This window comes from Trichosurus vulpecula, chromosome 9, assembly GCF_011100635.1.
Source record: "Trichosurus vulpecula isolate mTriVul1 chromosome 9, mTriVul1.pri, whole genome shotgun sequence".
NCBI lineage: Eukaryota > Metazoa > Chordata > Mammalia > Diprotodontia > Phalangeridae > Trichosurus > Trichosurus vulpecula.
This window is the reverse complement of record NC_050581.1, coordinates 57,621,327-57,633,652: the sequence shown is the minus strand read 5'-3', so window position 1 is coordinate 57,633,652 and position 12,326 is coordinate 57,621,327. Positions and strand designations below refer to the sequence as shown.

The window sequence follows — 12,326 nt, the reverse complement described above, 5'->3', positions numbered from 1 at the left end:
TTTAGTTTTGGGATCCAATTAAACCTAGATTTGTAAACTTTTAATATTCAACATTATTTTCCAATTAAAGTTTTTAGTATACCTTTCAATTTAGTTTAAATTTAGCTGAAATTCACTCCAGAGGGGCCACATGACATCGGATTAGGATGGGCAGGAGGCCATCGATTAATCTCAATTAAGACTAAAAATTAAAGGTACAGGACACAAGAACAGGGGAGCTATATCCGGAAGTCTCCTTTCTTCTTAGCTATGAAATAATAAATCTGAATCTGTTATAAAAATGAGTAGGAATCTTATAATTTACAGCAAAATTTCCAAGTTCAAAATACATACCAATTAAAAAATTATTCCTATATTGATTCCTACTTCACTAATTTAATTTGCAAATCTCCTAAGCATACAATTAATATTCCTAACATTTCCTTACAAGCTTTTCTTTTGTCCATCAAATCCTTACATTTCTAAACTTGACCAGTTCAGTTCATTTGGCCAGTGAAAAGAAAGATCTCTTTGGAAGCTCGGAGCTTTCCAGAGGGTGTGAACAATTACACTGACAAAGACTCTAAGAGCCACGGAAAAACACACAAACAGACCTACAGGTTAACCACAAACAAACAGAAAACATTCAAAGGTATGTGATGGTGGCTTCAGAAAAAGGCTAGTTTGATTTTAAACATAGATGACATGACAAAAACGGCACAGGGGTACTTGAGTTTAAACTCTTATTCTGCTAGGCTCTCTGCTGAAGCAGGTATTTGAGAAAGCACACATCAACAAACATAGGGCTGATAGACAGGATTCTACTCTCACTTTGGGTTACTAGGGCTCTCTAGTAACACATATACAAATATAAACATTATACTTAACACACCACTAAGATGGACAAAAGGCTGCAGCTTCCTTAAAAAATTTAGTGTGTACACAAGAACTCTGGGACCAATACACACATGTGTTTGATATATGTGTATGAACATGTATATACATATATGCTGATGTATGTATGTTACATATATTATATGAGAGAGATACATACACACAATACATTATGTATATATGTATATATTTCAGGCTAATATAGAAATTTTTGATCATTTCTCTCAGGTCATTCACATCACCTGAGAGATTCTATTTTGGTTTTCATTTTCTTTCTTTTGAAATTCCAATTGGCCTACTCCTTCCTGGAGGAGAAGTATTTTAGATTAAGCCTCTTTTTGAATTTAGAATTTTTTTCAATATTTTCTTGGAGGACGAAAGCCTAGATTCTGCTTCCCTCTTAATGACTTTTAACAGCCATGTTAAAATGAGTCCATTTTTAAGTAGCTAACTTTATCTCTGTCAAATGACCCCATTGGGGCCAGCAGTTTCAGGGATCAGATTTTGTCAATATTTGCCAATGTTCCGAAAACTTGCAAGTATTCAAATCATACTGCAAAGCTATTTGACTGACTGAAGTCCATTTTGGGGAATCAGGTAAGGTGGACCCCAAATTAGTTGTGCATGGGTTTGTTTTTTTTTTTTTTTTTTTTTTTTTTACCAATTCCCAATTAAAGAGGTGACTCAACTTAAAAAGATGGGAGTTTGGATTCAGCTGTGATTAGATTGCTGCTTGCTGCTGTGTCTTTCTTCTCGAAGAGGACCAAGACATCAGGGAGGTGATGCCATGACATGCAGAAGAACTGGATTTAAGTGAGGGAGGGCTGTGCAAAGTCACCAGCCACACTTTCTCCTCTGGAGCCATCTGGGTCCAGTGGACAGATACAGATCAGGACAAGTGGAGATGGCCCTGGATGCAGTGGGAGGCCTTGGCCTTTTCAAGATACGGTCTTTTAAAAGGTCTCAGTTCAAGTGAGGCAACACCCATTCAGTGATCAAGGCTTAATAAAAATTGAGGTAGAAAAAGGATCCATTCCACTGGTCAAAAATTAAAAATTAGGTATTTACTGGTCCAATAGGGAGGAGGCTTGGGGACTGGGTAGAAGGGGCCCATGATGGTACCTGGGTGGCCAGAAGCTCACTCCTTGGACCATGAAAGACAATATTCAATGAATCCCACCACTACCACCATTTAATGTCAAGTCCTGAAATAAATTAAAGTCATAAGTGAAGGAATAAAGCATCTTTAATTGAGATAAGAGGGCAGCAAACTGGTCACCCTGGAGGATGTCCCTCAAGTGTAGAGCACAATGGATTTCCCAACCCAGAGACCCATGAAAAAGGTCCTTATGCTCTCACAGAGGGAAAGGAGGTAGTATGAGATAGCAAGGCCCAGTCCTGAGATGCCAGCCACCCTCTGCAATCTGCGGAAGGCAAATGGCTTTGTTCTGGCTGTTTTGCCCTTCATGCCATGAATCCCAATGGAAGGGGTAAGGGCATTAGGGGCTATTGTCAGGCTCAAGCTGGTTGTGTCTACAAGGAAAGGTCCTAGGGTGGGGATTTGAGCTGTGGCTCAATGCATGAATGCAAGGAATTTTGACATTGCTAGGATGGTTAAGACATAGTGGCAGTTAATATTACATTTAGTATTATCCATTTTGTCATGGAGTAGGGAAGAATATATGTAGAAATAAAGGTGATGGTTAAGAATAACTATTTTTATACACCCACCCAACTCCTTTGCAGAGGTAAGAGGTCCATGAGTGTGGTATACTGCATTTTTTCAGACTTTCCCAATACATGAATCAATTTTGCGGATTTTTTTTCTCTTTCTTCCTTTTTTTTTTCCTTTAAAATTATCACTTGTTATACGGGATGGCTTGGGGGGATGGGAAAGGGGAAGAAAGGATCCTGGGAGAAATTCTGGTGATAAAAAGAAAACAAAAGATATCAATAAAAATTTTATTTAAAAAAAGAGTGGTAACTGAATCATAAGAGGTTAAGACACACAGTTAGGAACAGATAAGCAAAGTCTTCAGAACAGTTAAAACAGGGGAACAGTTATGGAGATAAAGTACACTATCACCCCACCCCCACCATTTAGATAGAGGCCAGCATTTCCCCCCACTTATTATTACTTTTTTTTTGGCCTCATAAAGACCCCAAGTGGTTAAAAGAACAGAATTGGCTTTTGAGACCAGATTCAAACCAAGGGTCCTTGTAGAATGTATTTAGTCCTTGGATATTTCTGTCTGACCAAAAAAGCAGAAATTTCTGAAAGTGAAATGGGCTTTGATGCTTACCAGGTCACACACAAATACAACATAGATCGTTGTGAACAGCACTTGGTTTGACAAATGTTTAAAAATTAACTAATTTAATTTGTGATCCCTTTGTGTTAATAGTTGTGATACCCCTGTTTTTAGTGTCTGCTTTAAGAATGATTAACCCTAAAATGGTCATAGTTCAGATCAATAAACAAGAGACCAGACTGGGAAGAAAGAAGTGGAAATATGGGTGGGTGGGTGGTACTTCCCTTCCCTTTGGCTTTGTAAGTAAGGACAAAATAGGCTTTAGTAACTAGAACTGTATGTATGGCCGGATGTAACAGAGTCCTGGTGATTTCCTGTAAAGCTAACAAATTTATTTGGGGGGATTGTTTATACTTAGTAGCTAGCAAGCTAATAACAAAAACCATTCTTTTCTTAGGCCTGAAAAAAACCTCTTTTTAAACAACTTAAACCTCCAAACTTTTTGAATCTTTGAAGGTAAAGGGGAAAGACAGGAACAGTGTTAACAGTGGCTTGCTTTTGCAGGTCCTCCTTTTTCAGGGTTCTATAGAGCACCTACCTATGTTCCTTTACTGAAAAACTTATAATGGCCATATAGTTAAAAGTTTTACAATGAACTTTATATACATTGCCTCATTTGAGCCTCACAACTCTGTGAAGTAGGTGCTATCATTCCCGTTTTACATAGGAGGGCAGTTCAGAAGGGCTAAACACGTGGTCCCACCGCTAGTATAGATCTGAGGCCAAATTTGAACCCCCATCTTCCTAATTCACTCTACCATGCCACTGTGCCTTATTAGGAATTTCTTCTTGCTTTTTCTTAAAGGACTATAAACATGTGGACTATTTCTCTATGTTTTACTTTACCTCATTCTCCTCCCTCCCCCCCCAAAATCTTAAGGTGATGAAGAACTTTTATTTCATGCATTTGCATAGTGTTAGACTTTACCTTATGCAAAATTTGGAGAAGGAAATGGCAAACTACTCCTGTATTTTTGCCAAGAAAACCCCAAATGGGTTTTCAGAAAGAGTCGGACATGACTGAAAAAACCCCCGACTGAACTGAACTAGGCCAAATTACTAAGTTGCTGAAGATCTAGAGTCAGAAGTCCTGAGCTCAAGTCGTGGTTCTAATAGTATTATCACGTCATTTAACATTAGAGCCTCGGTTGCCTTGTCTGTAAAATAAGGATAACTGCATTTGCATCGCTGGCCTTACGAAGTGGTTTTGAGGATCAAATGAAATAAAGAAATAGCTAAAGTATGCTAATGATTTGTCTTCAGTAATAAAGCATTCCCCTTGGTGTCAAGAAGAACAGAGGTCGGGTCAGCTAGGTGGTGCAGTGAGTAGAGCACCGGACCTTGAGTCAGGAGGGCCTGGGTTCAAATGTGACCTCAGACACTTGACAAGCTTACTAGCTCTGTGACCTTGGGCAAGTCACCTAACCCCAATTGCCCTGGCCCCTCTAAGAAAAAAAATAAAAAAGAACAGAGTTCAAATTCCATCTCAGAAACTACCAAGTTGTTATGAGCAGGAGAAAGAGCCTGTTTCCTCAATTGTAAAGGGGCGTGTGATAGCACTTACCTCACAGTGTTGTTATGAGGATCTGAATAAGGTAATGTGTAGGAAACCCATAGTAAATTTTAGCTATGTAATCAGACTTTAACTGAAGGAGGGAATTCCTTTACCGTGGTTAATAGAAATTTATTTACAAATATTTACACCCAACCTCAGCAACACGGTCCTGAATTGGACGAACCAAATTTGTATACCAAATATATATGCATATGTGTATGTACATATGTACACAGATACGTACACATGTATGTACATATGTGTGTACATACACACACACATGAACTATACAATAGCCAGTCCTTGCCCCTGACGGATTTACTCAGGAAGCTAAAACAATGAGAATGCTTAGGAAGTGCTGCAGGTGCAAGAGTAAACTGTGGCACCGAGGGAATGTGGGGTAGAAGAAAACAACTGTTCATGGAGCCCCTAGAAGCTAACATGCCCCCTCCTGCGGTCCGGGCCGACTTTGCAAGCGGAGCGATTCAGTTTGGCCTTGGCAGCTTACCATGGATGCTATTTTTCAGAGGCCTGGCATTATCAGGCACTTTCCACTGTATGGCCAAGTAAAGAGCTTCGCATAGTCATAGCGTGATAGGATTTGGAGCTGGAAGGAATCTTCTACTCCACAATCTCTCAATGTGCCCCCAATTTAATTGCATGGGAGACGTTCGAGTTACAGTCTCGAAGCCTTCTGTGGGACCAACGTCCACCACAACAGTCCAGCAGCACCCATTCCTGGAGTAGAGAGCACACTGCAGTACAGACCAGCACCTGCAGGACCTTCGAGTTATTCACACTTGGCACCCAGTTTCCACCCTGCCCATTCTTGAACAAGAACGTTGGCACGATGGACGCATATCCCGCACCGCCCAAGGCACGCGGCCTTCGGCCAATCCCGGTACTTAGTCCCACGGGGACCTCTTAGGAAACAGCTCAGCTGCGCCCCTTACGGGGAGAGGCGACTTAGTAGTGGCAGGATACCCGCAGCAGCAGTTTCAGCCAGGGTTCAAGAGTCTGAACCGAAGTGGTGGAGAGAACCGAGAAAGAAAGGGAAGGGCACTAAGCCGGGGTTGCGCTTTCTTTCGCTAGGTTTGGGGGGCTCGGAGAAAGTGGACTCCCGAGCGCTAAGACACTGCACAACTGTGGCGCTTGCGCATCGCTGATCGAGACGTGGAAACGGTCCCCACCGCCCCATCTGGCGCTCCTCCAGGGAAAGTCAGTCGGCGATGGCGCAGCACCGGGCTAAGGCGGCTGAGGCGGCTGGGCAGGTGCACGAGCTGCAGGAGCTCCTGGAAGAGGCTCAGCACATTCTCTCCGCGCTTGGCGGACGCCTCGAGGTAGATGCCGCCCCACTCGAGCTCCACGGCGGCCATCACAGCGTCGGGGAAGCTTCCGCTGGGCGCCAGGTCGCTTTTGTTGCCCACTACCACGATGGGCGGCGGGCTGGGCGCCTCGCCCTTGGTCTCCAGGATCTCGGCGCGCAGCCGCCGCACCTCCTGGAAGGACTCAGGATCCTGCAGCGAGTAGACGAGGGCGAAGGCGTCCCCGCGGCGGATCCCCAGCTGCCTCATGGCCGGGAAGGAATAGCTGCCGCTCGTGTCCATGATCTCCACGCGCACCCGCTGCGCGTCCAGCTCATACTCGAGACAGTGCAGTTCCTCCACCGTGCGCTTGTGCTGAGACTCAAACGTGTCCGCCAGGAAGCGCTGGATCAGCGCAGTCTTGCCCACGCCAGCCGCGCCAAAGAAAACCAGGCGCACGCTGGACTGGGGCTTGTCTGGGTTCAGGGCCATACTGTCGGAGGATAAGGGGACCTACGAAGGATAGACCTGCATGGACTGTGGCGACACCTGAGTGAATCTCGACGCTAGGGGTATCACAAGAAAGCAAATTATTATTTTGACCTACTTCCCTTCTTTAAAGTGTTCGATCCCTGCTAGCCTGCTTTTATAATATGTATTGGCCAGTAATGGCTCTGGGAGGAGACCCAGACCGAGGGCTACTATTGGTTAAAAGAAAATGCATTACTTAAAAAGCCTCCCCACTCCCATTTACCTCCTCTTCGCCCCTCCCATTTACCTCCTCCCTCTTTCCTTCTTTCCTTCTTTTCTTCTCATCTCTACTGTTTCGAGGTTCACGGATCCCTGGATCCGGAGGGCTCTGTCCCACCTACGGGGTTCTGAAGCCTTAGTTCACTTAGCAGACGGACATGACGGTGAAGAGGCTCTGTTTTCGTAGCGGACTGTCTCAGGTTAAGTCTGGGAACATCGAGGATTAGATGGATAGATAGATAGGTACATAGATAGATAGATAGATAGATAGATAGATAGATAGATAGATAGATAGATAGATAGATAGATAGATATTTTAAACAAATAAAAATGGCCAACACTTAGAAATCCAGAGAGGTTGACCTCCACCGTAGTCTTAATTAAATCACAAAATTCAAAGACTGCCCCCGCCGTAGGTAAAGTGATACAACTTCCCCACCTGTAAACTGCATTTATAGCAGCTCAAGTGAACAATAAAAACTGTGTGTTCTGAGCTTTGCTAGGCACTAACGGCGATACAAGAGAAGCAATAATAAGGTTTACAGAGCGCCGGCCCAGATGTCTCATTTAGTTCTCGGAACAACCTAGCTGGGAAAAAAAAATGTTTATTCCTTACGGATTGTAAGGCTACCAGTTGTACGCCTAGCTTCAGTTTTGGCTTCCTCTTTCTTCTCCACAGTTGTGAACTTAAAGTCACATGTTATTAGGAAAGTTTTATTATCTGGAAAGTGTTTTCTCCCAGAATGTATAAAGCACCCAGGCCCAGAGTTTATAGTTTGAAAGAATATTTGCTGAATAGAACTGCCAATAGTTTACAATTTGGGTTGTTTGGGTTTTTTTGATTGTGGATAATCTTTTTTTTTTAAATGTCGCCTTCATTTTTGAATATGTCCTTCCTGTTCACCCAACAAGTTATTCCTTTCCAATTTATTTACAATGCATACTTAAAAATCACTGCCACCACCCCCCACATTTGTAGCTAGTACTTTACAGATATGGAGTCTTGATGATTTTGTGCTGCTTCATAGGTAACCAATTCACCACATCTGTCACACAACCATGGATCTAGAGTTGAAAGGAACCTCAGAGACATTCTAATTCAAACTCATTTTTTTTGAATCAATAAAAAAACACTTGTTAAGCACTTAGTATGAGTAAAAATACAAAATCAAAAGCAGCCCCCTTCTCTAAAGCCTGGTTAATGCTCACCAGTCTCTGTCTTCATTGTGTCTCCAACTCCAGAGGATAGTAGTTTTCTTCTGATCATCCATAGAAGCTGTCGGGGTCCTTAGCCATTTATTAAAGGCATGGGCCCATTCTTCTGAGAACTGTTGTCTCCATTCTGTGGTGGTTCCCACTGCCATGCTGGTTTTCAGCTGGCTGGAAGAACAGTCTTACTAAGTTATAATGGTCACTGTTGTGTATAGTCAGCCTATTTTCTCTTCCCCACACTTCAGTAAATAGTAAACATTGAACAGTCCCTCTAGCAAGTATTTTATTATATCAAATACCTAGAAAATTTTGTAAGGAGGTTTTATTTCATCTGGCAGGTTTGGGGTAGTGGTTGTCATGATAATTATTTTGTTTTCTTCATCCTTTTCCTGGTAATTTCTCTGTAACTGGCTATCTTAAGTGTAAACATTCCCCTCTGGGGTGGGGTTCAAAGTTCATCCATCACAGCTTGCATTTATTTAGCTGGCTTGGGAATTACCAAGGTTTCCTTCCCAAATCAAAGTTGCTTTAACTTGGTAGTTTTGCTCTAAACTCTGGCAATGAGAGAGGCAACCAGGTACAGGGGGGAAAGGTGGTAACTACCTGAGTGACATTGGACAAGGCACTTAGCCTCTCTAGACCTCAGTTTCTTCAACTATAAAATGTGGAGGTTGGACTAGCTGGCCTCTGAGGTCCTTTCTAGCTATAGTTCTATGATCCAATGATCCCTTCTGGCTCTAAATTTATGATCCTTTGACTGCTGCTTGAGAATACCTAAGTCCCCCTGTGAAAGGCCTTTGTCCTGGCAATACTGTTCATCCTTATGCTGAATCCCAATTGATCCTGTACCTCACCTGAGCCAGGATCCCTGGGTCCAAGCCCCAGTCACCTAGTCAACCTACTCAACTCTTAGTTGCAATTCTAATTTCCCCATCTCTTTATGGAGTATATCTCTAGTTTCCAATTTTTTTGTTGTTCCCCTTGAGCAGAACTGTCAAAGATAGAATTAGCAGTTAGACATCATTGCTGCACTGAGTGATGCTATCAAACAGAGGTTATAATTTAGTGGTTCATGAACCCTTTGAGGGTTCATGATGATAGTTCAAGAGCCTTGTGCTAAAAATTCTTTCATGGTTCCTAAAGCAATAAATAACTGTCCAATTATGTTACAAATATATTTTTCCTCTGTGACAGTAAGTATGTGCATGTTTGGAGCACTATAGGTTTTTTCTGCAGCAATTTGAAATTGTCATGATCATGTGCATGATTTTGGTGTTTATGCAGTGATCATATCAAACTCTACTTCCAACTAAACGTGATGTTCTCAACCTGTTATCAAATTATTTTCAAACCACCACAAGAGTTTGACAATCCCCAGTATATGGTCAGATGCATGTGCATATACTTATTTGTGTTCTATACACTATACCAGAATAGCTCTCTCATTCCCCTCTTTTATCCTGCAATCGTACTTTATCAGCTATATAATCAAAATGTTACAAATTTTTGCAGCTCAAATGTCAGGCTGTTTAGGAAACTATGATCACTGGGCATGAGCATTAAAAGCCATCTTGAAATCGTCATGTACCATCCCAAATGTTCTGCAGAAACAAACTTTATATTACTTCTCATTTCTGCATGAAGACTGTTTTCTAAATTAAACATCCTCCATTTATGTTATTTTTCTATCTGGCAGGTTTTCAAATGAACTGTTTTGGCAGCACTGGTTAGTCATTCAGAAGAGTTTCTGTGCAAGTGCAACTATTGCGCCAGTGCAATTATTGTGGTAGAAAAGAAGAAAATCATGTCTGAAGAATTTTTTTTCCTTATAAAGGTTAGTTTATATATAAATATTGTTTTTAAATGAAGCAATATATGTAATTGAACTTTAAGTAAAATTAGCATTTACTACAGTAGAAAAGTAAATATTTTCTGTTGTAACTAGTTATTCATTTTTGCAGATTGGTTAGATAGCTAAAAATAAAAAAGATTTTCTACCTCTCAACAAGAGAGCCTGTAAAAATTTTCCTACCATTTTCTACAACATATTTGCATGAGAGAATTTTTACTTTATTAATGTTTTAAATCAAAATACAGGGAAAAAACCCAGTATAGAACCATATTTAAGACTGTTTAGTGTTGAGCCAAATATTGCAAACCTTTGTTCAAATAAAAAAGTCTAATATCAAAATTAAATTTACACATGGTTATCATATTATAGTAAATATCTTCTAAGTTGTGACTTATTTCATTAAAATGTTACTTATAGTTGACAAAACCTGTAAGATAAAGAAATTTTATATAAAGTCTTGAAGATAATAGTGAGTGTATAAAGTACTGCTGGATTATTTCTTGGAAACCACTGTGAACATTTCTAAAGGTTCCAATTTTTCCTTATTCTAATAACATTCCCTACAAAGAATATAAGAGGGTATAAATTGCATCCCAGAAATTTTGGTATGTTGTTCATCATTTTCATTTTCTTTTACATAGTTGTTGTTTCTATAATTTGTTCTTCGATCCACTCATTATTTAAGATTTCATTTAAGTCTCTATTTGGATCTATATCTTTTGTTTGGGGTTCCTGAACCAATTTCTATTTTTATTGCATTATGGTCTTTAAAGGGTATAACTATTTTTGCCTTTTTATATTTATTTGTAATATCTCCATGTCCTAACATGGTCAGTTTTTGTAAAAGTTCCATATGGTGCAAAGAAATATATATTCTTTTGCTGTCCCATTTAGAAGATGCCATAGGTCTTTTTATCCTGGTTTCTCCAGAAATTTGTTCAGTTTCATATTTTCCCTTTGTCTATTATTCTATTAGACTCATCCAAAACAGATAGAAATTAATGTCTCCTGTCATGATTGTGTTACTGTCTGTGTGACACTCAGATAATGTCTCCTTTATGAATTTAGATGCTAAGGCCTTTGGAGCATATAAGTTTATTACTGATATTGGCTTATCTATGGTTCCTTTCAACATAATGTAGTTTCCTTCTTTGTCCCTTTTTATTTTTTGAATGTTTTTGCTTTGTCCAATAGCAGAAAGGTAATTCCTGCTTTTTTTGGATTCACTTGACACATAGTAATTTTTTTTCCATCCCCTCAATATTAACTTTTGTATGTTTTTGTTTTTTAATATGTTTCTTATAAGCAACAGGGTTTCAGGTTTAATGTTCTTATGCAATCTGTCACTCTTTTTCTTTTTATTGGATTGTTTAATCCATTCTCCTTTAAAGTTATGAGTTAGGTTTATATTTTCCTCCATCTGTCTATAGAATTGTTTTTTTTTTCTACCAAGCTATGCTTCCCCCTCTGCCTTTTGCTGTAAACACAGTATTATGTTCCTTCAGCTACTTTAATCTTTTTTTAAGGTGGCCCTGTTCCCACTGGCTCTCTTTCCCTGTCCCCTGACTCCCTCTTCTTGTGTTTTTTACTCATTTCTCTTTAGGATTTTGTTTATTAGTTCTTCTCTCCTTTTTATATGGTTATATATTTCTTCCCTCTCTTTTTATCTTCTCAGTCAAGTGGATTTCCCCTTCCTCCCCTCCCCTTCAGCTACTCCTGTTTATTAGTTTTTAAATTTTATCTTTTGCATCCTTTTCACTCTCTTCATTATCCATCATCTCTTCCTGTTTACTCTAGACACTCATTCCCTGATTCATAACCTAATCTGTCTCTTTTCTCTGTATTCTTCATATAATCAAAGTTTTCAAGGTATCCATTCTAGGCTCTGCTTTCTAGGTACTTTCTCTCACTGCCTTATAGGACTTATTCCAGGGATTCCCCTTTTCCATTGTGCCTGACTCCCAGAATAATGCCAGTTATTTCAGGTGTCAGAGAAGACATTGCTCCAAGGTAGCAGTTATAATATTATAAAGTCCAAAATGCATTCACCTGTAGGCATGGTGTTGCTAGGTTCTGTCCTGCCCCTTGTCCACCCTTTACTGTTACCTCTATTAGACATCACCTTCACTTCTGGTTCCTTGTACATTTAGAAAGGAGTATCTTACTAATCTTTCTGTTATCACTCTGTTGCTGTTGCTGTCTGCATTTATTCATTCCTCTGATATTTCTGTTGTTTGGGGTGTTCAAGAACCAAAAAAAAATTCTCTTTAGTTCAGGTTTTCTTTATAAAAATATTTTTTTTTATTCATTATTGAACGTCCATCTTTTGTCCCATATGGTTAAGAGGATTTGCAGGATAGGTCAACTTGGATTCCATTCTGAGCTCCATGGCTCTTTGTAACATATTATTCCATTCCCTCCTTCTTTTTCTAGTCGGTGTAGAATAGTCTTGTATTATTGAAATGATA

The 12,326-nt window shown here is 40.0% G+C and overlaps 1 protein-coding gene across 1 annotated transcript; it reads right to left on the bottom strand.

Annotated features, from left to right (window-relative positions):
• Nucleotides 1-2,829: 2,829 nt before the first annotated feature.
• LOC118830510 (GTP-binding protein Di-Ras2-like) lies at nucleotides 2,830-6,656 on the bottom strand. The gene has a single exon (XM_036737333.1). The coding sequence runs from the start codon at nucleotides 6,534-6,536 to the stop codon at nucleotides 5,868-5,870; it is 669 nt and encodes a 222-aa protein (XP_036593228.1). The 5' UTR covers nucleotides 6,537-6,656; the 3' UTR covers nucleotides 2,830-5,867.
• Nucleotides 6,657-12,326: the final 5,670 nt, after the last annotated feature.

Coding starts and splice junctions, on each gene's coding strand:
- LOC118830510 (XM_036737333.1), bottom strand. CDS start 6,536: ATGGCCCTGAACCCAGACAAGCCCCAGTCCAGCGTGCGCCTGGTTTTC.